Here is a 27,851-nt window from a genome sequence, read left to right on the forward strand (position 1 = left end):
CGCGAACCCTATATATATAATACAGAATGGAGGGGAGCTCCTTGCTTGGCGTTCTCTTTCTCAACCACGGCGGACAAAACAGCTTTTTGATATTTTCTGCCGTTCACGAATAACCTTTCAACTAGAATAAACTGTATTTAATTTTACACTTATACTTTTTGCCCTCAGCTTCAAACGAACCATCATCTTTGCTTTTGTATCATACTATTTTAGTTTAATATAGAATATTGCACCTGAAACACATAGGACATACTCAGTTATGAGGGCGGACTAAATGAACAAAAACACTACTGTAATGGATCAAGCAACTACAAGTGAAGAAAGAAGCACCAGGCCTGTTTACATTGATGCCAGTCAAGGGCAGACATCACCAAGTGAAGAAAATGATGAAATCGAGATAACCGGATCGACAACTGTTCAACGGCCGATAGCACACGCTCATAATATCAACAGGCAGACCGTTTCTGTGCCTTCATCATCGTCTAATGGTAGTAATAATGCAAGACACACAGTATCAACTACAAGAAGAAGCAATTCAACAAATGCAGAACCTATACTGGTGGCCTCTGATGGCGAGGATGACGACCAAATTTCGATTAATGATGATGTGGTGTTTGAAGGTGAAAGACAAATACCACAAGAGGAGGTCCAAATAACGGGTGAACGTCGTACACGACCCCATTTACATTTAGGAATGGAGAATGGACGTGCAGGGTACTTTTTGAGACTTCCGAACGGGCAAAGATACGTACCTCTGACAGATGCTTCAGAGATCGGTGCATTTCGCCGCCGTCATAATTTACGGAGAAGCGGAAGGAACAACAACCAGCGGTTTGGTGCACCATTTATGCAGAGAAGAGCAAGAACAGGTACTTCGGCAATTCTCCAAAGACTAAGAACATTTTTAGAATTTCACCCTGAAATGGGTGAAGCAAGTGGACTCGTTCCCGGAATGTTAGATGTGCTTATGCCATCATATCAAACGGTCCAGGATACGTTATCAGCCATGCTTCCAGGGAATACTGATATGGAGGATGATATCCCTATTGCCATTATGGAGCAAATATCCCGAAGTGAACAGCACGAGGAAGATCACAGGATTAACGGCAGGAATAAGGTTGCCGATAGGCTGAAAAAGCAGAAAGAAACGGAATCCAGAATTCCAGCAGAGCTCCAAGATAAGTTTACACGAGGAATATTACCAGCAAACACAAATATATGCACCCTATGCGGAGTCACCTTAGCGGAAGGGATTCCAGAAGGCTATTCGGTTTTAACAGATCCTGAAAAAATTAAGAGTTTGGTTTTGGATCATGACATCAGAGCACCGTGGCAGTGCTCCCGGAAGCTTACTAAGATTGATTACGATCTTTCTAGGAAGATTTTCTTTGGAAAATGTGGGCATGTGTATTGTGGGAGATGTGTGAATAACATGCTGAGGGCGGCAAGGGAAACGAAGACATCCAAGAAAAAAAGAAGAAGAAAGAAGATTAATTACGATAATGTGTCTGTGGCAAATTTGGATTTTGATGATCCCGACATTTGTGCTCCCAATAGATGCGTTGCACCGGGTTGTAACAAACTTCTACGTGGTAAATATTTCTTTAGAGAGCTTTATATATAAATGGGTGGTCCCGAGGGAATTACAAGTATCTTTACTAGGCATATATACATAGTGTAAAGGAGGTTAAACTGTTTGATATCATTAATTGTAAATGTTATGCATAAAGGATGTCGGATTCATCGCAGAATTCGCACTTTCTTATAAAATAGTCAACATCGAGCTTATACTGCTCGCTTTGAACCATTGTAACATTATTCTTGATCTTAAAAGGGATCAAAATATCCTTTTCATCAAGCTCAGGGTATTTTTTTCTATCCAATGAATTTAATTCTTTTACAAGAAGAGGTGATCGATAACGATTGGCAGTATTGCTTCTTGTATGGAAGAGCATATTTGCGGAATCGTATAAATAGTATGCATTTTCCAAATGGGTCACTTTGATCTCTATTTCACTAAGTTTTCGATTCAATTTAACAATCTTCAAATGTTCCGATCCCTGTACAGTGTATTGGGTTCGTTTAAAAATTGTATATTTAAGTATCATCCGATTTCCTTTTTCAAGGCCGCTAAGATCAAAGGAAAGTTGAAAAACACTTTGTGACACATTCTCACTAGTTTCTATTGCAAGTTTTAGAATTCCATCTTTTGGTATCTCAAAACCAGGGAAGTTACGCCTATCGCCAGGAAAGGCTAGCCGTTGTTCTTTTTTGATATAATGTTCTGAAATATTAACATTTGCGAAGTATGGGTTACCCGACAAATCAACACTGTTTGAATCTGAATTAATCACCATGCAATTGGCGAAAAGTGGTAATGATAAATTATTAAAGTTTGCTTTTGAATGAGATATCGAGAGGTTTAATCTGAATGGAACTTGGTTACATCCTGAATTTGCACTGAAGAGTATTCTTGCATATAAAAATGAGGACTTTGTTACCATTTGCGCTTTTGCATTGTCACTTGCTCGACTACGACAATATTGAATTCCATATATTGGCTTTTGCTGCCTTAGTTTTTCACATTTAAAGCACATGTGATCATAATTATGAGAACTAGTCAAGGGGATAACGTAATTCAAATAATCATCATATATGTTGTCTTTGATAGGAAAATGCATGGAATTGCTGTCGATATCAAGAGCATCCACATCCTTTTTCTCCAAGTCCTCCGCCGTCACCATTTGTTGCAATTTTGATACCATAATGATTTAAAATTTAAAAATTTCTGGTTCACAGAGATACGTTCCTTAGAATAAAGAGAGATCGACAGATAGGAAAACATTTGCGTTCAAGAGCCAACCTCAGAAACAGTATGCCAACGGCAGCCCAACATCCATTTATAATTTCAACACAGAATATATTATTTAAAACAAGAATACTTTCTTATTAAAAACGGCCACAATATTTTAATATGTTCTGACATCCGTTTACATTTGAAGGATTTTATTCCTTCCGCTTCCTCATTTGGTAATCGAGGCTGCTCTCTCTCTCTTGCGGTCTTATCGATAAAGTCAAATTAATTATTTTTTTTTTTTGTATCTCCGCCTTAGATCTCAAATTTACAGTGGAGAGTCAATTTATCTTATCGAATCTCCAAAGTACTATTCTAAAATCAAAATCCGAGCACAATAACGCAAACAGAATCATACTTGAATTAAGTAACTAATTGCAATTATTTAATGGAAATACCTATTGATACTGTCATTTAAACGGGCGATTGGAAATCAGGGTATTCTTTTGTGTATACTACTATCGCTGAACCCAAGTGTATTTACAATGGCATCGACAGTAGCATCTTTTCTCACTTTCTTGATTGCAGGAACGATAATCACAGGTGCATTAAACTCCATTTTCACCAAGTTCCAGGATCTCCAATGTGTTTCAGGCTGCGATACTCCGGGGAAGGAGCGATTCTTTGAGGCTCCGGTTTTGCAAACAATCCAGATGTTTATAGGAGAGATGCTTTGCTGGATACCAGTTGCAAGTGGTAAATTTTTGGGCAGGAAGGTGCGCCGGTCTGAACAAGATGAAGTGCAAACAGATGCATCTGCTACTACCAATGAGCTTAGACCTTTAATCAGCGAACATGAAACCGGCGTTTCAAAGGATAAGAAGAAGGTGTCCGATTTTAAGACATCATTGCTACTTGCAATACCCTCAACCTGTGATCTTCTGGGAACCACGTTGATGAATGCGGGTTTACTCTACACACAGGTTTCCATTTATCAGATGACTAGAGGGTCGATTATACTTTTTGTCGGCCTTTTCTCTGTTGTTTTTCTTGGAAGAAAGATCAATAGAATAGAATGGGCAAGTCTTTTTGTTGTTTTTGCGGGTGTTTTTCTTGTTGGCTTAAGTGGCTGGTTGAGTGAACTAAACACTGAATCTTTGTATTCAGTATCTGCAACAAAGTTTACCGCGGGACAAACACTTTTCGGTATATCCTTAATCTTTGTTGGCATAATGTTTTCCGCCTTCCAATTTGTTGCCGAAGAAAGCATTTTGACAAAAATTGAGGTTCGACCACTCGAGTTGGTTGGATGGGAAGGTTTATATGGCTGGCTAGTAAGCTTTGGTGTTGCTATATTTGCATACATACTCGTTGGATCAAGGGAAAGTGGCAAAGAAGGCCAATGGGATATTATTTATGAAATCGAGATAATGTTTGAGAATAAGAGCATATTGATATCATCGCTTTTGATTATGCTTTCTATTTCCAGCTTTAACTTTTTTGGCATCTCGTTGACAGAAAATCTGAGTGCTACTGCTCGTTCTACTATAGACACTTCAAGAACCCTTTTGGTTTGGATAATATCTATTTGCATAGGCTGGGAATCATTTAAATGGCTTCAACTATTTGCATTTTTTTTGATGGTGTTTGGAACACTCGTTTTTAATGGTGCTGTGGTTATTGACGATTGGAAGTATCTACCTTCGTTTCTTAGGGTCGATGAACCAACAAAAGACTCAATCCTTGAGGATGATGTAGAGGCCAATCTCAATCGTCGCTGATACTGAGCCTAGAACATCCAGTTTTGTAAAATTTCTATACGTTTATCACAGTTTTAACATGATTTGTTTTGAAGCTACAATTTGAATCTTATCGGTAAATAGTGCGTCGATCGACGTGCAAATGGGGACGATTGATGCTTTTTTTTCTCTCGCGAGCCTCGTGTTCCATATCTTTTTCCAGTCAACTATCAATCGTTTTATTTTAATTTTTCCCGGGCACAGATTCTCGCCCCGTGGCATGTGCCAAAATAAGTTGGCTTCCGAAAACTCCACACAGACTTAAAACCACATATACAGTTTTAAGCAGTGCTATTCCTGCAATAGAGGAGAAACATAACAGAAGAAGCACAGGTGAGTCAACTGAAAGGAAGAAAATAGCAGAATGAATTCGGATTCTAATCACTTATTTAGGATCCCAATAATAAAGCTACCTAATTCCAAAGCTGTTCGAACAGCAATGGTTTATTTAGCTGGTGCCCTTTATGCAATTGGATTTTGGCTCTTGGTCGATGCATCTATATTCAGCAAAACAGTGAATGCCTCAGTTGTGCATGTGACGTTTGTTGACTGGATTCCATTTATTTGCTCTACGTTGGGAATGATCGTCATTAATTCAATAGATAAAAGCCAGCTCTTCAATTCTGAAGGATTTGGCTCCGGATTGCAATGGCAGGCGAGATTGGTTCTTTTTATAGGCTTTTCACTGTTGGCAATTGGAACGGCGGGATCATTCCTTGTGCTTATTTTGAAATTTTTAATTAAGGGTTTCAATACTATGCCTACGTTGGAAATGGGATTAGAAAACGTTGGTGCCAACTTCAGCGTGATGTTTAGCTGCATATTACTCTGGATAATACAGAACATTGAGGAGGATCAAACTTTATCTTTGTGATGGAAGCAATCTATTCTTACCAAAGTGTCGTTCAAATGTTGAAACTACAATGATAAACATAAAGTTATAAAAAATAGGTCTGAGCAGTCAGACCAAGCAAGGCCGAGATCGAAGAGTTGAAGAGATAATTTAACAGGGAAAGAAAATGCTAGCAGAAGTGCGGATGATAAATCGATGATTCTATTAACGGATAAAGTGAGCACCTATCTGAGACAGGTAACTGTAATGTACTTTTGAACCGAAATATACATATTTGTAGATTGGAGAAACAAAATTAAGAGATTATACATCCGAAAGGCAGTAGCAAAAGTAGTGACAGCCGTAGATGGTTCATTCATTAGCATATAACCAAAACATTTAAAGATTAAGAAAACAAAAAAAAAAGGAAAGAAGATGAATCATTTTGAAGGCAAAAGCTTGCCAGTCAATGGACCAAGTGTACTCAATTCATAGTCACTGAAATTGAAAAGCATGTTGGCAATCTTCAACTTAGTAGCTGTGGTTCTAGAAGTAACAGTAAAGTCAGGGCTTCTCAGCGAATCATAAAACTGGTGTGCCATCACATCTCTCGCTCTATATCTCTTTTGGGGTCTGTAGACAAGCACTTTCATCAATAATTCAACTCCCTCTGGTGTAGCATGGGAAAAGACATGCTTAAACCTGGAAGACAAACCAGCAGTGAAAAGTTTTCTGCTGTACATTGGCCCATTATAAGAAGGATTGGATTCATATATAAACGACTTCTCTGGCGGTCCCAAGAGCTTTGAAATCTCCCTGAGTTGAAGCATCGAGTCATGACCTTGGAACACAGGCTGACCAATGAACATCTCGCCCAAAACACACCCCAAACCCCAAACATCTATCTGAGTTGTGTAAACTGAGCATCCCACGATCAGTTCCGGAGCACGATAAAATCTCGAGCATATGTAAGCGACGGATGGCTCAGAAGGCAGAAGTCTTTTGGCGGAACCAAAATCGCATATTTTAAGGATTAAACTGTCTGGATTTATAAGAATGTTGGATGGCTTGATATCCCTGTGGCAAATACCATAACTGTGAAGATAGTTCAGCGCACGCGCAAGTTGAAACGAATAAACCTGAATGTGTTTCAACGGAAGTATCATACCTGAGTGCCGATAATTTGAAATCTCGGACTGCAAGTTACAAGGTAATGATTCCATGACAAGATGTTGATATAATTTGTTTCTGTCTTCTGGATTAGGATATGTAAAGAAAAACTCTAGTGTGACGACGTTAGGATGGCAGGTCTTCCGTAAAATAGCCAACTCTCGGCTTTTATATTCGGTTTGGGCGGGAACTTTTTTGATTGCAAATGGTCCCATCCACTCAATTTCTTGTCCTGGTTGCTCAACATCTTTCAAATAAGCACGCAGGACTGTTCCAAAAGCACCTTCACCTATCTTAGCCGTTTCCCTCACATTCATAGGCCGCGTAACATTGGTCCTGTTGTTTGTTACAGCTTCGACTAGAAATTGCACCATTCTTTGTGACTTCGATATTATTCGGCAACTTCAAAATTTCCCTTTTAGTTTCTGCAAGATCCGAAAGGGTGATAATGATATTCGAATCAAAACACAACTATTCTTCTATGCTAGATCTGTTTATGTTTCAGGATGTTGATATAAAATTCGTGGCTATTCGGCCTGGAGTAAAAACTGTGAATTTGATGAGATCTCCCAGATTCTCAGAGGTCAATAATTAACTGAGAATGCGAGACTATCTTGTGAAACAGTTAATCACACCCTGACAAAAATACCAACTGTAAAAAAAAATGCTCGGATCCAAATTCAAATTGCTTTAATCTGAAACTGAACTTAACGATTCTGCGTCTACTTGTGGAGGTAAAGGTATATATTTATGGACATCCCGTAGATGTATTGTATATGAGGAAAGGGGAAAAGTTATGGGGACTAGTGCGAATTAGCTCGAAAAAGTGAGAATTTGAATCAGGAAAAAGGGAGAAGGGGGGAAAAAATAAAAAGCAGGAGAAAAGTAATGCGATCATATTTTTCATTTAGGAAGACAAATGTTATTTTCTATGGGAATGCAGAATGTGCCGCTTCACCATCTTAGCTACCATATTTGGTAAATATCTAGCGTCAAATTTCTAATGACACAGCAAAAAGATGAGAGGATAAATCGTAAAAGCTTGCGGTTGATATTTAAACCTGCCATTATATCTGGTAGATAAATAAATAGTGTATGGTTTGGTATTTTTATTTGCCTCTTTACCTAATTTAATAGACGGGTCAGGGTGTCCTTTTTGTTGAGTTATAGAATTCGCGGAGGAATCCGAATAACTCGTATTTGGCTCTAAAAAGGGAGCCTGACCTGTTTCGGCAGTAGCATTACCGCCTTTTGGAGTAGATTGTAAGTTATCCGAAGGGTTAGTTGACATATTAATAGAATACTAGCTTATATTAAGATATATAGCGGTGATAGTCTCTAAAGAAAGAGGTAAAATAGTAACAAAATAATAATAGAGTGAGAAAATACAAGGGGTGTTGCTAGACCCCTTATATATTCTTACTCGGGGAGAGGCCACATATCCCAAATATGGGCAATGACCCGTTCAAAGTAATATAAAAAGTAATAAGGGCAATTCGCATGGCTTTAACACCAGTGAAATACAATAAAAGTAATGAAAGATAAAGTAATCCTTAAATATAATTGGTCCAAGGATGTAAATAAAGAGAAAATTTCTCGAGGTTGTGTGGTTAACAACAATTGTCTTTGCAATATTCCGCTGATGGTAGAATATTCCAACACACCCCCGTAATGAGGTAATGGTTAATTAATCATTGATAGACTTAATGAGTTCTTTGAAATCAGATAGTTCTAGGATATATGGCATGAGTTTGTCGAATATTGCAATGCTTGTAGGTTTGGTAAGAATGTCTGTTATTTGGTTCTCGGTCCCAATTTTCACGATAGCAGCCTCCTGCGTTGCAACACTATCCTTGATTACATTCCTATCGATGTCCATGAGATTTTCGCATTTAGTTGGTGTCTCTGATTCATCCATTATGATGTTGCTTTGATTATCCTCATAGTACGCGACGATATCTGACCGAAGTTTCAAGTTGGATATCGTCTTGATGATTTTCATCAAATGTTGTAGAATATACCCATAGTTAGAGGCGTTTACTAGGGTAATGTATTCCGCGTGCTGTAGATATTTAGCAATCATGGATTGACTTCTGGATTTCCAAAATATGGATCCATTAGTCATGAACATCAATCCTTCTTGACTTTTTCTGTCAATAGAATTGGAGACCAAGTTCGCGTCACAGAATCACCTTAATTGTAGTGGTTCAAGTAGATGGTCGCAAGTGAATGGGATGCCGAAGTTTTCAGTTTGGTTGAGGTAATTAATAACTCTCTTCAATTGATACCATATAGACTTTATCTCATACTTACTAGCCTCCGCTAAATAATTAGTTGCATATGCAATGTCGAGTCGGAAATTTGAAGCAAAGTAGTTCAACCTGTTTGAAAGGTCTGCTGACACAAGAATCTTTTATTCATCGATATTTTCAAAAGATGGTTCGAACTAGTAGTGTCCGGGCGAGATATGTGAATCGACTGCATTTGGAAACAATGTTCCGGTGTAATTTGCATTAATTGTTAATGAGAGAAATACCCGAAAGTATGATCCTGTCATGTCCAGATGAATCTCTGTCACGAAGTACATTCAACATCATCATATGAATTCCGATCAATAATTTTGGCAGCTATTTCATCCAGAAAAGGACTTGCTTTTTCCAGACATCAAATACTATTCACATAAAGAACTAGTAAAACAAAATTGTTATTCCATCTGAGACCATGAAGGTTCTCATAAGTCAATGAGTCGCAGCCTAGAAAGGCTGACTAACGGTCAATTGTATTATTCCATAAATGTCCATTCTGATTGCCTGTATGATTGCAATATTGAGCTGAAGTCTTTTCCATCTCTTGTAACTTGTATTTTGTCGTGAGTAGGCATACCTATCTTTGTCAAGTAAGACATTTAAAATATGTCAATATATCCATTTGAATGTAGTCCCATGACATTAAGTACTTCAGCGAGATCATAATCCAAACGTTGTAATCGTTGCATATTGGACTTTAAGTTTCCTCGTAAGTTTCTTCTTTTCGCATATCATACATAGAGTCGACATGTGTATTAGTTAGATATCCTGTCTTCATTGTATAAACCCATATCGAGTTTGGGAGGCATATGCTTTTTAGGAAGGTCAACTTCTGATCAAGTTTAATTCCGTTTATTTGCCAAGAATTCTTTATTCATCGTTTCGGCAAAGTTTGACTGATCCGATGCATCCTTGCACGATTTAGAATTGAGTTTCCCATTTATGCCGACTGCATTGATTTGCGGCGATTTCAATCTATATGACCCGAGCCTTTATGCAATTATGCTGGCAGATTTAAGGTTCTTTATAGCCTGTTTCGAATGTCTGCGTGCTATTTGAGGCGTTCTCACATTCGCAAATGGAGATTCCCTCGGTACTTTCTCATCTGTATCTGCTTCTGGATCATATAGGTATCTAGTCTTAAAACCTTGGAAGGTGAATGTAGATTGTTATCTTCTGATTAACTGGAACACTAGATGCCATGACAATTGATTCCTTTATTAAGATATCCTCTGAAGAGTCAGAGGAATACTAATGGCAGAAGATGAGGGCTTTTATGTCAACCCATTTAATGGCCGTTTAATGAGTGTCACTTCATTAGTGATTATTGCTCTGCGGCATAGGCTTATCGTCCAGCATAGATTTATCCGTGTTTTTATCTCGCCTTGTGTCTTGTTCCAATTGATGAATTAGATTATCTGGATTAACGTTACCGACTCATCTCAACCCCTTAAGATCAGGTGGCTGGTCACTTGATATTAGATTGTCTATTAGGTCGGGTGACAAAGTTAATCTTGAAGATGGAGACATCAGCAAGCGGATCAAAACTGGGATCCTTGACTTTTATATCTGCAACTCTGGCGTCAAATGGTAAGCATTGATATGGAGATAATTATTGACATATGTGGTTTGTCGACGTATGGAGTTCTATGGCACCTACACATCTGCAATCAACATTCCTAATATTGGTATCGCTTTCTGTTCGAAGTACTTCGAACACAATAGTCGATCCAACTGGATGGTTCATGAAGGTAGGGTACACTTTGATCCATTCTGTCAAACCACTTTCTTGTTTTTGTTGTTGAACCCATGTATAGAGACAACCGATTGAATCGATCGCGGAGATTCATAGTTCTTATTTGAACAAGAAAACAAATAATAATATCTCCAGTTTTCTCTTTGAAAAGTAAGTTAAGTCATACCAAATGAATATTGTCGGAATATCTATGAAATCGGAACTACTCCTCTGGAAATAATTCCGGACATGACATATGTACCGATTCCAACTGTAGGCTATCCAATCAGTCAAACTGCATACACAGATTGCGTTAAAGTTTCGCACAGTGAATCATTTACCAATTGTTGATAAGCAGCATTAATTGGATCCGTTAATCCCATTTGACCGGTATCCATGTAGATCCATCAATATATAATATCTTTAGCAACACCATTGAATAAGAGTTCTTAACCCTTTCCTGTGAGAGATGGTTCCGAATTGAGACTAATTAAACTATAGAAATCGGAACCAAATAGTTCACCTGAACTATTATTCTTATATTGAATAAGCATACGCTTCAATATACTTCAGTCCTCCTCGGAGATCGCACCATGTTGAGTTATAGAATTCGCGGAGGAATCCGAATAACTCGTATTTGGCTCTAAAAAGGGAGCCTGACCTGTTTCGGCAGTAGCATTACCGCCTTTTGGAGTAGATTGTAAGTTATCCGAAGGGTTAGTTGACATATTAATAGAATACTAGCTTATATTAAGATATATAGCGGTGATAGTCTCTAAAGAAAGAGGTAAAATAGTAACAAAATAATAATAGAGTGAGAAAATACAAGGGGTGTTGCTAGACCCCTTATATATTCTTACTCGGGGAGAGGCCACATATCCCAAATATGGGCAATGACCCGTTCAAAGTAATATAAAAAGTAATAAGGGCAATTCGCATGGCTTTAACACCAGTGAAATACAATAAAAGTAATGAAAGATAAAGTAATCCTTAAATATAATTGGTCCAAGGATGTAAATAAAGAGAAAATTTCTCGAGGTTGTGTGGTTAACAACAATTGTCTTTGCAATATTCCGCTGATGGTAGAATATTCCAACACTTTTCTGCCACAACTTTTCGTTCAGGGAGTTTCAAAGATAAACCAAGCTTTTCGGACTAATTAAATCCTCACATACAAATTAAACGGAATGAGATTCACGCTATTTATGTGACATTTTTCCAGGTTCCATGTAATTGTTATTTGATTTTGTATTTGTACATCCTGGTGCCCTAAAGATTTAAGCAAGGCAGTGCTTACTTGAAATTTCCAGACTTGTTTCTTTTAGCAGTATCAGTAAGCATAATGCTTTCCCACACACATATGTCCTACAATACAATTTATCTTCCCCTTTAGAAGATGTTACGTTCTATTAGGTTAGTTGGGCGTGAAAGCTGTGTGTTGAGGTATGAAGGTGTGGAGTATAGCGCCCACAAATCCAAACGTTGCTTACATACATCTTCTGAGAAAAAAGGGTATGATACCGATGTATATGTTAACAGGGTTCAGAAAGCACAAACAATCTGTGCAGAAAAAGTTCACAAGTATGATCCATCATCGTTTCTACTTGCAAGATTCCTTCCAACTTGTTTACGGCCAACATTTTATGCCATCCGATCATTTGGAATCGAGTTATCGAAGGTGTCATTAGGTAGTGCATCCACATTTTCGCAATCTGCTCATTTTGGAGATATCAAACTAGCGTTCTGGCTGGAACAAGTTGAAAAATGTGAACAATTGGGTACGGGTCCGGGTCATATAAAGGGATTGAACGATCCCACCAGTATATTATTGGCCGACTCAATACTAAAGGGAATTAACATTGATATTGGTATGCTTCGACAAATGATCTTTACGCACAAGCACTATCTGCACGAGGAGAAGGTGAAGGGATTTACTGATTTAGATTCGATGTGCAGCTTTGGAGAGGGTACATACTCTCAGATGAATTATCTACTTCAGTCGGCTTCACTTACACCAAATTTATATGGCTACTCAGACTTTGGAGTTGGACTTCTTGAACAACCCAATACTGACAATATGAGGAACTTGCTGTCGGATATTAGTGCACATATAGGACAGGCTACCGCAATCTGCTCATTTATCATTGGATTAAAGTACTTCGTGATGAAGAGCGGCTGTGTTACACTTCCAATTGATATTCTTGTCAAGCATGCAATTTCACAGGAAGACACAATTAGGCTTTTATCAGGCAAGGAGAAATCGGTAGAAAGTATTGAGAAATTGAAAGCCGCAATTTTTGATGTTACCACGCGGGCAAATGATCACATACTGGCTGCTCGTCAGAAACTAGACCAGTTAAAAGCAGCCATTAAAGATCGCGTAGAACACTTGAATGAAAATGATACAGAAAATAAAATGCTCATTGACACATACCATAATTTGAGAAGAGGACTTCCGGATTGTATTTACACTCCATTCATGTGTGCAATTCCAACTGTGTTGTATTTGGAGCGTTTACAAAAATATGATTTCGATGTTATGAGTCCTCGATTACAATACAGGGAGTGGAAATTGGCTTGGAGAGCATACCAAAACTTCAGAAAAAGAACAATATGATTATTCCATTGTATTTACTGTAAATTAATGATCATGTCTCATGCTTATATATATATATATTAATTATGGAAGGAACTCCTTTAACTTTTGTAGGTAGAAAATACCAAAGGTTTGCATTTTTCAATAACCAAGTTATGTGGAATTAATTTCTATTTACGCAGATCTAGTTCTAGGACCAGGATCTTGTGAAAAAAAAAGGAAAATAAAAAAATAAATGTCTGAGAAAGACAGAGAAGAAGAAAAAAAAAAGGTGAAGTTAATAAATTATGGAATCGTAAACAATAGCTGCACTTGATTTTAAAACATCGTGTCCAATTTCCACATACTCATCCTCTTTTTTCCAATTTTCAAAATTGCACCAAGCTTTGATATTGGAACAAAACATCAGAAAATATGCCTCTAGATCACGAAGTGGCTATGTCTGATTTAGACAGGCTGTCATTCGTCATACAGGAGTGTACATATCTCACTTCTTATATGAGGAAGTCTACTAAGTCATATGGTGGCCTTTTGGCGTCTGTTTTGAGAAGCCAATTCTTGGAAGAATCACCTCTGGATGATGAATCGGAGGATAAATTCCCAAGCTTTTTGAAATCTGCAACAAAATTCAAGGATGATGATCATTTTCTCAGTGGTTTGGTGGAGTTGAGGTCCATTCTCTCTGAGGTAAAAACATTGGATGAAGTCGATATTTTAACATTATTGCAGCCCTTTTTGCTATTGATCCGATCTCCAGAAATATCATGCAAGATCACCTCTTTGTCCGTGAATTCTTTGTCTATGTTTTTGAAATATGGAATTGTTAGTTCGGAAAGAAACAACATTCATCAATGCATGGCTCAAATCGTTTCTGCATTATCGCACTGCAGGTTTGAAGGATCCGATCAATCACAGGATGACGTTGTTTTGGTTAAAATTATCCGTCTTTTGGAATCTATTGCACTTTCGGATCTTGGCGATTATTTGAGAGATGATTCAATGTATGAAATTGTTTCTACTTGTTTTTCCGTTGCTATAAATAACAAGAGAGGTGATATGCTCAGAAATGCTGCTCAAATATCCTTAATTAACCTAACTGAAAAGATTTTCAGCAAGTTGAGATATATCAAATTTGGATCTCAGGATGAAGAAAACCACAATCTGAAGAGTACCAATTTTGAATTGGGCTCTTCCCAAAATGGTGAACTGCCCGATGACACAATTGGTGGAACACTTTCAAGAGATTCGGATGAATCTTCTGATTCACATAGTGATGGTAACGTTGATGAAAAAGTCGATGGTGAAGTCAGCGAAAATAAAAATTCGACTGAGAAAGTATCCACAAAAACGGAGGACGTTGCGGAAGATGAACATCATACTAAAAATCTTGCTATTTCACAAGAAAAGGAAAATGATGATGAGTCAGCTGAAGCCGATTTTAAAATGTACGGACTTCCATGTATGAGAGAACTTTTAGTCCATACTGTGGACATTATTTCACCACAAAACGAACTCAAATTTACCGAGGGAACCAAGCTGCTATCATTGGAGCTTTTATGTCGGATCATTGAGGTTTCTGGCTTGGAAATACATAGACACCCATCCATATTTCATATTATATCTGATCGTGGATGTCATCACTTGCTTAAAATTATAAGAACAACTTCATCGATCAATATGCTTTCTCAGAGTTTAAAGGCGTTTCTTGATCTCTTTTTTAATTCTTCTGAGCACTTGAAATTGCAATTTGAAGCATTTTTTCAAGCAGTTGCTGATAACATCGTTGCTAAATGGCCTCAAATGGAAGATGACTTGGATAAAATGAACAGTACAGTTTTTGATATGACTAAGAAAGGGAAATTCGAAGTTGTCTCTTTATCCGAAAAGGAAGTTACTGAACTAGGAAAGGAGTTTCATACATCAAAACCTTCAGTGTTCAAGGAAATATTGATAGAAACCTTAAGCGTTTTATGGTGCAGATCGCAGTATCTGTTCATCAACCTTTTTAAGGTTTACGATTGCAATTTTGAGAGAAGCGATGTTTGCCTTAATTTAATTAAGATTCTTTGCAGGCTTTCAGCATCAGATGCATCTCTTTTCACAACGAGTAGTGTACCACCAATCTGCATGGAAGGAATTCTATCATTTATTGACTCAATGTTTGAACGTGTTCATGAAGGTATGAAGCAGCATATTGATATGAGTCAGCTTGAGTGTCCGATTCTACTAAAACAACGTTCCAAAAAAGCAGATTTTATCTCCTGTATAAAGGTTTGGAATAAGAAGCCAAGGAAGGGATTAGAAATGTTACAAAATAAAGGATTTATTTCGAACATTCATAATGATAATGAAGTTGCACAATTTTTGTATGAGAAGTCTGGCCGTATCGACAAGAAGGAACTTGGTGAGCTGCTAGCAAAACCATCAAATATTAATGTTTTGAAAAAGTTTATTAACTTCATGGACTTTAAAAATTTACGGCCTGACGAAGCTTTACGTAAATTACTGAACAATTTCAGACTTCCTGGTGAGGCACAAGAAATTGAAAGAATTGTTGAGTGTTTCAATGATAGATATATTGAATGTCAAGATCATATTGAGACTACGGTCGACTCTTCAGAGAAGAATAATACTAAGAAGGAAACCAATTCCTCAAATTCAAATACGAAAGATGAACACGATGAAGAAAGTTCAGAAGAACAAGTTGCTCCAGATAAGGATGCCATGTTTGTCCTATCATTTTCGATAATTATGTTGAATACAGATCTACATAATCCAAATGTTAAGAAGCCAATGACATTAATCGACTATCAGAGAAATTTGAGAGGATGTTATAATGGTGGTGACTTCCCGTCATGGTATACGGAAAGGATATACCATAGTATCAAGGAGAGGGAAATAATTATGCCAGAAGATTTTAAGGGTAGCAATAAGTGGTTTGAGTCGAAATGGCACGCTTTGATCGGTGAATTTCAGAGTAAAAGCGAGGAAGAAGATCTCGTCAAATCTTTTGTTACCACAAATGGAGAAGATCTTCAGTCTCTGCTACAATTTGACTCCAGAATATTCCAAAAGACTGCTAAATATATTATTAGCACACTAGTGAACATGTTTGATACCGACACTCACGATGGAATTGTTATTAGAATGATGTCTACAGTTGAGAAATGTGCCACAATTGCAAAGTTTTTTGGCTTTGACGATATTGTGAATTCCGTGATCGATATTACGTCTCATATGACAACTTTGACGGGATTGAAGAAACAGAAGGTTTTAGTGCCTACCGATGAAGAAATATCGTCGGTTAAGTTAAAGGTGAAGCAGCAGGATAAACCAATCACAGTGAGTCAACTTTCTGTTACCTTCGGCCGTGACTTTAAATCTCAAGTTGGATTGATCACGCTTGTCCATGTTCTAAAGAGATCAGGTTATAACGTTTCGCCTGAATGGAAGCATGCATTACAATGTCTTTTCGAATTGTTCAAGTATGATTTGGTTAATCCAAACTCTTTTCCCGAATTTCAAGGAAGACTTGATCTGGAACCTCTACGGGCTCCAAAGCCAGATTATGTTTTGAATGAAAACAAAATTTCAAATGAAGGGGGATTACTTTCCACGTTTTCTTCATATTTCAAAGGGCTTTCTGACGATACACCAGAGCCAACAGAGGAAGAGATCGAGTGCACATTATCGACCCTTGAATGTATTAACTCAAGTGGATTAAGTAATTTGTTAAGAAATATTAGCAAAACAGAATCCTCAAATATTGATGCAATGGTGGAATTGCTTCTTGATTACTTACCGGATGAAAAAAGTTCAAAGGTTGATGAATATATCGAACAGCGGAGTTTATATATATTGGAAACATGCGTTTGCTACCTTCTTCTTTCCCAAAACCAGAAGCTTATTTCAGTTGAATTAGAAAAATGCCAACTTCTCACACGTTCCGAACTGGGATTCAGCACAAAGTCTTTGGTTAGGGTGATGACATACGAGTTGTTGCTTTTGCATAATGGCAGTCTAGAGCACGATTCTTATTTGGCCGGCACATTAGAGCAACTTGTGTCACTGATCAATAAAAACAAGGAGAGGACTGTTCAAATCGGCGGAGTCTTGCTTCAACCTCTTCAGGTTTTATTACTTTCCCCAGATTGCTGGTGCAGAGATAGGCTACTACATAATACAAACTACTGGTTTGTTTTTAGGTGCTTTGCTTCATCGCCAAAGAACACTGCTCGGGTCTATGACTTCATAGAGGAAGTCATTCTTGAACAACATGATTTGATTAAATACAAAAACTATATGGATATTCTTGGCTTGTTGGACGAAATATCTGCGGTTGGAGCATACGGTGCCCAGTGGGAGCAAGAACTAGACAAATTAATTTCTAAGGGTGTTGATGTGAGCCAGAAAAAGAATCCGTTTGAGAAGCTTGTTGGTACTTCTCTAAAGTCAATTTCGCTCACAGGTAAGTTGGGTCGAATTTTAAAGACAAATGAGTTCCAGGTTTCAATAAAGGAAGTTACTCCAGAGCATGATAAAAAGGGACATACTGTTTCTCCTTGGTACCCATTAATTGAAGCCATATCTCATCAATGCTACAACCCTTGCAGAGAGTTAAGGAATCATGCTTTGAAAACATTGACCAGTATTCTTCTTTCAAACGAACTCCCAATGGAGGAACTTTCCGCCGAAGCCGTAATGGAATCAGGATGCTTTAGATTACTTGAGCAACTTTGTGAACCAAACGTTACAAACACCGATCCAAACGGGATGCTCAAAACGCAACAAAATGCAATAAACCTTTCATGCAAAGCGATCTTACTTTATAAGTTCCAGAACCCAAACATTCAGGTAATCCGGCTATTGCATATCACAGACATGCTATTAGAGAAGAACTCAAAGAATCGTGACTTCAAAGAGGAGACATTAGAAATAGAGAAAAATGCGTTGCGAGTGAAAATGCCGGAGTTTGACATTAAACAACTCCAGAGCTCGAAAATTAGCCTTACTTTGAAGGATATGATTTTGGATGTGGCTAAGGGTGTAACGGCTACAAACGGTGCGGCAAAACTTAAAAGCCCAGCTGAAAAGGTTAATGAGATACCTAAGAAGCCAGAATATTCAGATTCTCCAGTTGAAAATGATAATAAAGCAAGCAAAATAGATGAAAAGGAAGGTGATGATGCCAAAGAAGGTTCAGAAAAGGGACAAGCGGAGTAATAAATATGTACAACGTCTACTTTTAAATCGAACGTCTATTAATTACACTGTATATGTAAGTGAAACATTTGCTTGGAGTCAGAATTTAATTCTTTGTGGATAGCCTGTTCAAATAAGCACTCCATCCGGCATCTCTGTATCTTTTACTTTCGACAACAGGATCTCTACCCTTTCCAAAGAGACCTCTACCAACAATAATAATGTCAGAACCAGTGGAAATGACGTCATTAACGGTTCTATACTGCTGACCCAAGGAGTCACCTTTATCATCTAAGCCAACACCAGGTGTCAAAATGAGCCAGTCGAATCCCTCCGCCTCTCCTCCCATACTATGTTGAGCAATGAAACCAATAACAAAGTCCTTATCGGTTTTTGCAATATCGACAGTTTCCTTTGTGTACTGACCATGTGCAATTGCACCTTTTGAGGAAAGTTCAGCAAGCATCAAAAGACCCCTAGGTTCAGATGTAGTTTCCTCGGCGGCTTGCTTTAATCCGGCAACAATACCAGGTCCAGTAACACCATGTGCATTTGTTATATCGGCCCACTTTGCAACCTTGTACAATCCTCCTTTATATTGGAGCTTGACGGTGTTTCCAATGTCGGCAAATTTTCTGTCCTCAAAAATCATGAAGTTGTATTTCTTGGCCAACTTCAATAATGGAAGCACGGTCGTTTCATAGGAAAAATCATCAACAATATCCATATGAGTCTTAACTAAACAAATATTTGGTCCAACCTTTTCTATAAGAGACAAAATGTCAGCACTTTTAGTAAGATCGACAGATGCACACAAATTGGTCTTCTTTTGCTCCATAAGTCTCAAAAGTTTCTGAGCCACAGGAGATGGATGCACCTCTGCTCTTTCTTCATAAGTTTTACTGGATGTCATTCTTGTAATTAGTACACCGTTAGTGGCTGTATCAAAGAAAAAAGTGATGAATCTATGGTAAATCGAAAGGAAAACATGGCAGTCAACGTTCCTCCCTCTTGATGATAGATGATCCATTCAATTATCGTCGCGACTAAAACTTTTCAAATTTCAAATCTGTAAGGGAAAATAAAAAAAAAGGACAAATTTTTCTATGCCTCGTTCATTTTATTCATGGATATATTCTATTCGATATTTTGTGTGCGGAGTTGCCAACTGTAAAACATGTAAAAATCGCCGCCGTCAAAAGTTATCAACAGTCAATAACACCATTTCCATTGAATCTAATCGTTCTTGAAAATTATACGCCGGACATAAATCTCACCATGGATCAATTAAATTACAAGGAACAGCAAGAATTCACAAAGGTTGTTGAGCAGAAGCAGATGTCCGACTTCATGAGAGTAAGTTATCATTAAGTTGATTCATAACATTGTTTTAAACAAATACTAACCATACTAACTATTTATATAGCTTTACACAAGTCTCGTGGATAGATGCTTCAATGACTGTGTCAACAACTTTACTTCTGACAAACTCACCGACCGGGAGACTTCATGCCTTAACAAATGTGCTGAGAAGTTTTTAAAACACAGTGAAAGAGTTGGTCAAAGATTCCAGGAGCAGAACCAAGAAATGATGAATCAAATGAGAGGATCAAAATAAATGTCACACTTTTCTCTTTTATCATCCTAGCCGCAGGTTAAGGAGGATAAAATATAAATATAAATATAAATATATACTTGCACATATATTCATGTACAGATTTTGAATCAGAGTTAAGTCTCCTATATTGATAAATTTCAACTCTTACAGTTTCTATTGTACATATTAATTTTCAGCAATCATTTAATCGGAATTTCCTCCAATTGTTTCCTTGAACATTGTTAAAAGCCGATCAGATTCCTCCATCATGGAAATAATTCCATTATAAACTTCCTCCTGTTTAATGTCGTTGTACATCACCGCATTGCTGAACATAAGTTGTAGCAAAAACTCTAGGTCTTCAAACGAGGTCACAGCTCCAGTCCTAATATCTTTCGTAAGAGTTCGCAAATCAACCGGCTTCTTGATTAATTCGTAGTAATTGGGCTCCTCTTGGGCGTTGACCGGATGAAGAAACATAGATGCAAATCTGTTTGATGATATTTGAGAAAGAAACTGTACTGAAAGAGCTTGAAATTTCTTTCGTTCCCTTTGCACTGCTGCATCTCTCGATGCTGACCTAGAATGTTTCTTTGTATGCATCTTCGGTTCATTCTCTTCTTTGGTTTCTTTTTTGATTTCACCTGGACTGCTATCATTATCTACCGTTTCAGACTTTTCAGACACATCAGACTTTTTGGGCCCTTCCGATTTTTGTTCGGGCTTTACTGATTTAGTTGTTGCCCTAGGGACATCTTCTTGTGTAATATTCTTTTCGCCTGGTGTACTTTCAGAACTTTCTTCAACAATGTCAGTTCTACTTTCTGTATTTGCTGCAGGATTTGTCTTATTTTGCTCAATTTCCTCATCCGGCTTATCATTGCCAATCTTATTCAGAACCAGATTTTCTGCTACATGCAACTCGGAAACATTTCCCTGCTTTTGTAGTGTAAGATCAGCCGGTGGCAATGAAGCATCAACCATCTCTTCATCATCAGATGATGATGGTGTGTTTTTCATATCAACATCGTCTTTGCTGGATTCGATCTCTTTTTTAGGGCTTTCATTGTCCGCAATACCAACTTTCTTTATGGGCTCTTTCTTGTTATTTCTCTCCTCCAAATTTTTCTTTTGCTTATGTTCCTCTTCTTGAACGACAGCCCTAAGATCAGAATCCGCCTTTTGGTCCTTCTTTTCAGATGAGGAAATTGTATTGGAAGAAACGTCTTTGTTTTCTGATTTCACTGAAGAAAGGAAATTTTTCTTTGAAATACTTTTATTGGCAGATAATGTTACATCAGCATCATCATGCTTGGCATCGGATGCTTCTTCCTCGTTTTCACACGATACTTGCTTGTCAACAGATGTTGTAACTGTAGCAGACTCAGTGATTTTTTTCAAATTACCTGTGTCGTTAAGAAGGGCAGAATCTTTAAGAATAGTAGAATCGCTATCAACCGTACTTAGAGTCCCAGAAGCTTTATCATTGATTGAATCATTCGTCTCTGAATTAATTTTATCATGCTTAGCACCAGAGAGTGGTTTGTTGAATGATACTTTTATTTCAGATGTGTTTGTGTTGTTTTCAGAACTACCCTCAAGACGAGACATATTATTTTCCGTCTTTTTCTTTTCATCATTGGCTTTCTTACTTTCCACAATCGGTAAGGTATTCTTTTTCTCTATAACCATTATACCAGTACTTTGCTTTGGCTTTGGAATATCTTTATTAGTGTATTTTGCAGCATTCTGTTGTTCTTCTATTTCCTTTGAATGTCTCAAATTCCTCATAAATTCCTCCCTTAGATCTTTATCTGAAACCTCTCCTTTTTCCATTAAACTTATCTCCTTCTTTTTCCTCTTGTAATTCATCTCTAAGGCTGTGATATCTTTTAAAGTACTGCTCTTATAATTATTCAGAATCTTTATAAGTCTATTTCTAACGAACCCTATAGTAATTTTTGGAGAGAGCATGAAAACAGTTGTCTTAGGAACTTGTGATATTATTGGAACGTTTTTCCCATCCTTACTCTGTATGGCTAATGTTTCCGCTATAACTTGAACAATCTGGATTGCAGAAAGAACGCAATCTGTGGCTTTTCCCTTCTGCTTCTTCTGTCGCATGTTATTTAATGATTCTTTCATATTTAGAAAATCGAAATTTGGATTAATTAACGGGCTATTATTAATCATCTTTTGTAGTTGCATTATGTTGAAAGAAACTGATTTACGAGGTGGCTTAGATTGTTGAGCTGCCAAGTATAAGGAATAGATATGCTGAAGTGTTACAATCTTTTGCAAGATGGTAACCTTGCTGTACATCTGAACCAGCTGTTTTTGAGTGGGCATTTTAAATTAATTTCCGAACGGCAACACACCACACAATTATATATGCACACAATCTTTAGATGTTCCTGATATTTTTGATCTAACACGATGAATTGTGTATGCTGATTCGAGTAAGCTTACTTTTATTTGAAGACCCACTGGTATGGTATATCCGACTGGGATGTTGCCAGTCGCTGGAAAATCTAAAAAAAAAAAAAAATCCAGGAAGATAAAAGCATTAAGAAGATCACCTTCCAAAATTTCAGGAGAACAAATTAACTAAAAGCCTAAAGACAAGGTAAGGAAAGCCATAATTTCCATTTGATAATATTCTATATACAGCTTAATCAAAAAGACATCATAATATAATGCCTAATGATGCGATAAATGTGAAAAGGGAAAATGCGGGAGATGAATCAGGCCTAGATGCAAATTCAGACGCGTCCCCACAAGATTTACGTGGAGAGTTGGATGATGATAATACAAAATCACCTGAATCCGATTCCGTCAAATTCCATTTACCAAAGCAGTTTCCACTTCAAAGATCCATTCGTACCAAACTTTCCTCTGTGGGGTTGTACGAGCTGGAAAAGTCCAAGGACTCCATAATTAATAAATACGTGGAACGCGCAAAGGAAATTGTAACGGCGTACATCGGAACCGTTCTAGAAGAAAATGCAGAAAAGCTTATGGACCATGTAATAACAAGAAAGGAGTTTGAAGAGGAGCGTCACAACATGTACAGGAAAGATCCAAACATTGAAAAGATTAGAAAGCATATGCAGAAGATTAGAGACATATCACTTAAGTCAGCTATATTTACCCAAGCTCTGGATAGCGTTAAAAGTAAAGTGATTGAGGCAAACGAGCCTGAATTCTCACCGGAAAGCCTTGACAGCTTTAGAAACTATAAGAGAATATTGCTTCCAGATCTATTAGAACAGAATTTAGAACATCTTCAAGGACAAAATAACCAAGACGCTAGTCTGCAAAGGCAGGCCTACCAGAAATATAAAGATTTTGAGAAGTACATCTTTGTTACCATCAATCCTGAACAACCAATTCCATTTTCCGATGATGATGACGATATTTCAGGCACCGATGATGAACTTGCTGTTGAGGGTGGAAAAGTTAGTTTACTCTGCCCAATATCCCATTATTTGATTGAAACTCCCGTGATGAGTCGGAGATGTGGACACACATACGATAAGGCATCAGTTCTCAATTACCTCAAAAATTCGGCTGAATGCCCAGTGTGCCCTAAGGCACTAAGCTATACGGATTTGGTCAAAGACCCGGTGATGTTACAGAGATTGACATGCTACAAAAGGGACAAAAAGATTTTCAAGGAGAGGAATATAAAGGAGAAGGAGATCGAGGATAAGCTATGATTATATATACGCTACAAGTTTAATAAACACGAAAGAATGAAACTTAATATTGGGTGTCTGAGCAAAAAAAAAAAATGATAAAACTAAAAAAAGGGAGAGTTCCTATCATAACTCATTTTTCAATGCCAAGAACCAGCTAGGCTGAATCCAATAACCACCGTAGGCACCCTTCCGAGCAACTCTTCTCTCCACAAGCCAATCAAGTAGTATCCGTACCTCAAACTTTTCAAGGAAAGGAGCCATTCTTTGGCATAAGGCGAGCAAACGAACACCTGGTCGGAATACAATACACCATATTAATGCACAAACCGACCTCGTCCAAAGAACGCCGTTAAACTTTCCATCTAGATTGATCCACAAACGTGAACAAGGCGGTCCTACTGGCACGGAAACTTTTTGGAGTGTGTGAACTGTGAATGGAACCAAGTCAGAAATAATAAAGTCGCTTTCCAATTTCCTTCTATCCTGCGACTTGGTTGAATAAGACTTCAATGAAGGAGGGGCCTGATCAACACGCGTTAGTCGAACCATGTTGTAAGCAAACAAGTTGTATAAAGCCGCAAAGCATCCGTTGTTCGATGTTTTAGAAAGCACTATTCCCTTCTTTAGTCCAACAATTTGCTCTAAGGTATCATAGAGATTAGCGGCATTCTTGAAGAAGGCATCATCCATCTTGCAGTCTGCGATTGATAGCAACTTATCCGTGAGGGTGAACTTAATCTTTGAGTCTTCACCCAAAAACGCAATTGCCTTTTCATCCTCTAGCTCACTCAACGCTTTGGAGTACATTACACTTGAGCTATCTGGGAACAATTTCCGAGCCTTATCGGACGAAAAGTCGTTTGCTCCGGTCGCAAAAAGAGCCTTCAGTTTTGATTTTGCCTTCTCTAGTTCCGAAGGAACAATTGCACCCTCGATTTGCCGTTCTTCATCAGTTGAATCAATTGGATACGTGAAAGACGCATTTGCATAAGTTACCTCCTTATCGATGATGGATAGTGCATCCTTGAAAAGTTCATCGGACCGTGATAGATGGAAAAGCTTGAAACTAGTGTTCTTCAAATTCAAGTCATAATCACAGTACAACACGAAATTTGTGCGATTGGCGACGAAATCTGGGTCCTCTTCCTGCCAGATATCTATCAGCTTCTTAAGATCATAATCCAACAAGTCATTTTCCTTAATTTTTCCAGCTCCAACTGCAGAAAGCAGTGCATTTTCCCAGTTTCTTCGTGCTTGCTGAAGTCCTCTAAAGCCCATCATTCGTTTATGTCTGGGCCATTGTCTTCTTAACATTTCGGCAGTGTATCTTCCCCCAAACAATGCTGCAACTCTTGGCCACTCAATATTTTGCCCAGTTGACAACGATTGTGAAATGATAACACCTCGGATATACAGCATAATATACTTTCTGTCAAGCTTCACGCTAGTCCGTTTCTTCTTCATTCCAGGATGAGTGGCCGAACTCACATGCTTATTTCTTACACTTAGTTTCTTTCTCTTCTTATTTCTCATTAGAGGCTTTAGAAGATCGTGTTCACTTGGCTCAGCTTCCAAAGCACTGCTTTTTCTTTTAAGCCTTTTCTCACCATGCTCAAAAAGATACCGGCTCTTAAGAATTCCAATTCTACTTTTCCGTAGTCTCTTTTCCTTGTCAACTTTCTTGCTCTTTCGCAACTTCAAGGTCAAGTTAGGCTTCTTGAAAAACTTCACCTTCTGAAAATCTATCTTTTCACCCTTGATATGATGTCTTGCTTTCAAAATTGGAAGATTCTGATAATGTCGGAATACCTTTTCTACCTTTGCTTCTGTCATCCTCTCATCAACTGTAAAAAGTATGGTAAGAACTTTCTTCCCTGGAGCTCCTTTCTTCACAATTTTGACCTTGCCATTTGACTCCAAGTAAATGGCATCTTTGATTACTGTACGACGATCTATAAGATAGTCAACACTCATTGCCTTTGAGATCTTTTTACAAAGATCGCCATTAAAAATTTGATAACCTTTCGAGTTCACAAGTTCCGATAGTACCTTTCTTCTTGCCCTTGGCCCTTTATCAACAAATATCGGTATTCTCTTCTTATTCTCACTGTTACCATCCTCTTTATTCTTTTCTGTCCTTTCTGCACTTTCGGATGATTCCACCGGATTGTCGGTATACACATTCTGCACAAGTGTCGCAACACTAGGAGGTAATTCATTCGAAACTTCGGAACCTGATGTTGCAAGTTGTGCAATACGTCGTTCGGTACTACTGGTGGCATCCTCCTCTCCGACAACAGGTTGCAATAATGCATTGTCAATGGCCATTTGCTCAAAGTTTGTATCTTTTTTCACCACACGCACACCAGATTTTCGAATACTTAGTACCAATTTGTCGTCACCAGATTTAAACTCATCCACTTTCCTTACAGGAGACGCATGCTTTCGCAGAAGCTTGCCTCTGTATGAACTCCAAAAGAACAAAGGATGTGCACTATCTGGGTCAAAAAGACGACACCGTCGCTTATGCTGACTTTTGACTTCGTCTGCAGAAATCTCCACTAAAGATTTTGTAAATATACCATCCAGTTTGGGTGGTGTGTCGGAAATGTAATCACTCATGTTCAAACAATCCAACTGCACAAAATCTCTAAGAACATACATACGGAAGAACCGCTGCTTTGATTCATAGCACAATTGCCTGATAATTTGATGGCTTTCTCCCTTTATGGGACTCTCAACAGTACATCCATTTAGTGCACTGGCAAAAACCCGAGTACGGTATTTGCCGTTGATCTTAACTTCAATATCGGTGGCACTTATGCCCCTTTCTGATTTGACAAGGTCATATATTTGATTTGGAAGCGGGAAGATCTTGTTGTAAAGCACACCTTCATTAGAGATCGAAGCACTTTCTTGCTTTGTGTCAGAGTCGGTTGGAACAGGCTTCTCTCCCTTTTGAGGAGAAAGAGAATTAAATTGAGCCTTTATTTCCTTCTGTGTAAAATCAGGTGGTAACTTCTTTAACAGCTTAGCTCCCACAAAAGTTTTTTGGGTCTCTTCATGAACCACTACAATCTCTTCCAAGAATCCTTTGGAGCCTAAAGATCTAATAATAGAGTGAAATCGTCTTCTATCATAACGATTATTATCTGCCCCAACTTGCTTCATCAAGTCCGATATCACCCGAACCCCGTTTGGTGCCTTACCTAGCTCAATCATCACATTTTGCATCATATCATATTTCTCAAATCTCACAGGTATATTTTCAAAGTTGTCTCTGAATCGGAAATGGACCATAACATAAGTTCTCACGCCAGAAGCAATTGTTGGTGTTTTTTGAATGTACTTGTGATCCTCGAGTACGTTCAATCTTGATGTGAGACTTCTTTTGTCCTGGCCAGATTCCTTTATAAGATCAACCGATGTAATTCCGTGACCTCTGGATTTTGCAATATGCATAAGGAGTTCGTATGGCATCTGTCCCAAAGAATTGTTTTTTAGTGGTACACCGGTCAAATATATTGACTGCTTATTCTCATCAGCTTTGAATCGTATTTTGCCTTCCTCATATTGGTTGCATAGATCTTGATAGGTTATAAAGGTATCTTTTGAAACAAGTTTTAAAGGTAAACGATGTGAGTTTTTTGGCTTCTTCTTTCCATCGTCAATCACAAAAACTTTGAAATATTTATCTCCCATAAGCCATGTCCATATCAGTGTCTTATAAAAATCATCCAATGGCTTTATCTTATCCTCGCATAAAGTCCATATCTGAGCAAGTTCAACTCCATTAAAACCACAAACGCAGAGGCTTTCCAAGATGAAGTTGACAATTTCGTCAGGTGAAAGACACTTAGGCATTGCTGTCATGTAAAGTCCACAACTAGCTTTCGTGGGTTTTATTTGCTTTTAATGAGTGGTGACTGATTTTTTGTCAAAGGGAAGATCAATCACACAGTCCATTAAAAATGCTCATCGCTACCTCCTCTGGTTATTTACTCTGTATCTTTTTTTCTTACACTTAATTTTTTTTTTTGAATGGGACGCGCGAAAATCAAAATACACCCACCTACATAAACATTTTCACGTGTTCCTCCAGCAAAACGATTGCTTTAA

The 27,851-nt window shown here is 37.9% G+C and overlaps 13 protein-coding genes across 13 annotated transcripts; 7 read left to right on the forward strand and 6 right to left on the reverse strand.

Annotated features, from left to right (window-relative positions):
* Nucleotides 1–295: 295 nt before the first annotated feature.
* BRETT_001203 (uncharacterized protein) lies at nucleotides 296–1,624 on the forward strand (the record flags this gene model as incomplete). The annotated part of the gene is made up of 1 exon (XM_041279758.1): nucleotides 296–1,624. The coding sequence occupies one exon, from the start codon at nucleotides 296–298 to the stop codon at nucleotides 1,622–1,624; it is 1,329 nt and encodes a 442-aa protein (XP_041137972.1).
* A 94-nt stretch (nucleotides 1,625–1,718) lies between these two features.
* Nucleotides 1,719–2,765, reverse strand: BRETT_001204 (uncharacterized protein; the record flags this gene model as incomplete). Its single annotated transcript, XM_041279759.1, has 1 exon — nucleotides 1,719–2,765. One exon carries the CDS (start codon nucleotides 2,763–2,765, stop codon nucleotides 1,719–1,721), a length of 1,047 nt encoding a protein of 348 aa, XP_041137973.1.
* Nucleotides 2,766–3,339: 574 nt separating this feature from the next.
* BRETT_001205 (uncharacterized protein) lies at nucleotides 3,340–4,575 on the forward strand (the record flags this gene model as incomplete). The annotated part of the gene is made up of 1 exon (XM_041279760.1): nucleotides 3,340–4,575. One exon carries the CDS (start codon nucleotides 3,340–3,342, stop codon nucleotides 4,573–4,575), a length of 1,236 nt encoding a protein of 411 aa, XP_041137974.1.
* Nucleotides 4,576–5,032: 457 nt separating this feature from the next.
* Nucleotides 5,033–5,467, forward strand: BRETT_001206 (uncharacterized protein; the record flags this gene model as incomplete). Its single annotated transcript, XM_041279761.1, has 1 exon — nucleotides 5,033–5,467. The coding sequence occupies one exon, from the start codon at nucleotides 5,033–5,035 to the stop codon at nucleotides 5,465–5,467; it is 435 nt and encodes a 144-aa protein (XP_041137975.1).
* A 398-nt stretch (nucleotides 5,468–5,865) lies between these two features.
* On the reverse strand, nucleotides 5,866–6,969 carry BRETT_001207 (uncharacterized protein; the record flags this gene model as incomplete). The annotated part of the gene is made up of 1 exon (XM_041279762.1): nucleotides 5,866–6,969. The coding sequence occupies one exon, from the start codon at nucleotides 6,967–6,969 to the stop codon at nucleotides 5,866–5,868; it is 1,104 nt and encodes a 367-aa protein (XP_041137976.1).
* Nucleotides 6,970–8,282: 1,313 nt separating this feature from the next.
* Nucleotides 8,283–8,720, reverse strand: BRETT_001208 (uncharacterized protein; the record flags this gene model as incomplete). The annotated part of the gene is made up of 1 exon (XM_041279763.1): nucleotides 8,283–8,720. The coding sequence occupies one exon, from the start codon at nucleotides 8,718–8,720 to the stop codon at nucleotides 8,283–8,285; it is 438 nt and encodes a 145-aa protein (XP_041137977.1).
* Nucleotides 8,721–12,032: 3,312 nt separating this feature from the next.
* On the forward strand, nucleotides 12,033–13,253 carry BRETT_001209 (uncharacterized protein; the record flags this gene model as incomplete). The annotated part of the gene is made up of 1 exon (XM_041279764.1): nucleotides 12,033–13,253. One exon carries the CDS (start codon nucleotides 12,033–12,035, stop codon nucleotides 13,251–13,253), a length of 1,221 nt encoding a protein of 406 aa, XP_041137978.1.
* Nucleotides 13,254–13,646: 393 nt separating this feature from the next.
* Nucleotides 13,647–18,455, forward strand: BRETT_001210 (uncharacterized protein; the record flags this gene model as incomplete). The annotated part of the gene is made up of 1 exon (XM_041279765.1): nucleotides 13,647–18,455. The coding sequence occupies one exon, from the start codon at nucleotides 13,647–13,649 to the stop codon at nucleotides 18,453–18,455; it is 4,809 nt and encodes a 1,602-aa protein (XP_041137979.1).
* An 85-nt stretch (nucleotides 18,456–18,540) lies between these two features.
* Nucleotides 18,541–19,347, reverse strand: URA3 (orotidine 5'-phosphate decarboxylase; the record flags this gene model as incomplete). The annotated part of the gene is made up of 1 exon (XM_041279766.1): nucleotides 18,541–19,347. The coding sequence occupies one exon, from the start codon at nucleotides 19,345–19,347 to the stop codon at nucleotides 18,541–18,543; it is 807 nt and encodes a 268-aa protein (XP_041137980.1).
* Nucleotides 19,348–19,712: 365 nt separating this feature from the next.
* Nucleotides 19,713–20,052, forward strand: BRETT_001212 (uncharacterized protein; the record flags this gene model as incomplete). Its single annotated transcript, XM_041279767.1, has 2 exons — nucleotides 19,713–19,790; nucleotides 19,861–20,052. 2 exons carry the CDS (start codon nucleotides 19,713–19,715, stop codon nucleotides 20,050–20,052), a joined length of 270 nt encoding a protein of 89 aa, XP_041137981.1.
* A 183-nt stretch (nucleotides 20,053–20,235) lies between these two features.
* BRETT_001213 (uncharacterized protein) lies at nucleotides 20,236–22,380 on the reverse strand (the record flags this gene model as incomplete). The annotated part of the gene is made up of 1 exon (XM_041279768.1): nucleotides 20,236–22,380. The coding sequence occupies one exon, from the start codon at nucleotides 22,378–22,380 to the stop codon at nucleotides 20,236–20,238; it is 2,145 nt and encodes a 714-aa protein (XP_041137982.1).
* Nucleotides 22,381–22,727: 347 nt separating this feature from the next.
* BRETT_001214 (uncharacterized protein) lies at nucleotides 22,728–23,750 on the forward strand (the record flags this gene model as incomplete). The annotated part of the gene is made up of 1 exon (XM_041279769.1): nucleotides 22,728–23,750. The coding sequence occupies one exon, from the start codon at nucleotides 22,728–22,730 to the stop codon at nucleotides 23,748–23,750; it is 1,023 nt and encodes a 340-aa protein (XP_041137983.1).
* A 105-nt stretch (nucleotides 23,751–23,855) lies between these two features.
* Nucleotides 23,856–27,596, reverse strand: BRETT_001215 (uncharacterized protein; the record flags this gene model as incomplete). The annotated part of the gene is made up of 1 exon (XM_041279770.1): nucleotides 23,856–27,596. One exon carries the CDS (start codon nucleotides 27,594–27,596, stop codon nucleotides 23,856–23,858), a length of 3,741 nt encoding a protein of 1,246 aa, XP_041137984.1.
* Between the last annotated feature and the right edge of the window lie 255 nt (nucleotides 27,597–27,851).

The sequence above is a fragment of the Brettanomyces bruxellensis genome, chromosome 8, assembly GCF_011074885.1.
Source record: "Brettanomyces bruxellensis chromosome 8, complete sequence".
In the NCBI taxonomy this organism is placed as follows: domain Eukaryota; kingdom Fungi; phylum Ascomycota; class Pichiomycetes; order Pichiales; family Pichiaceae; genus Brettanomyces; species Brettanomyces bruxellensis.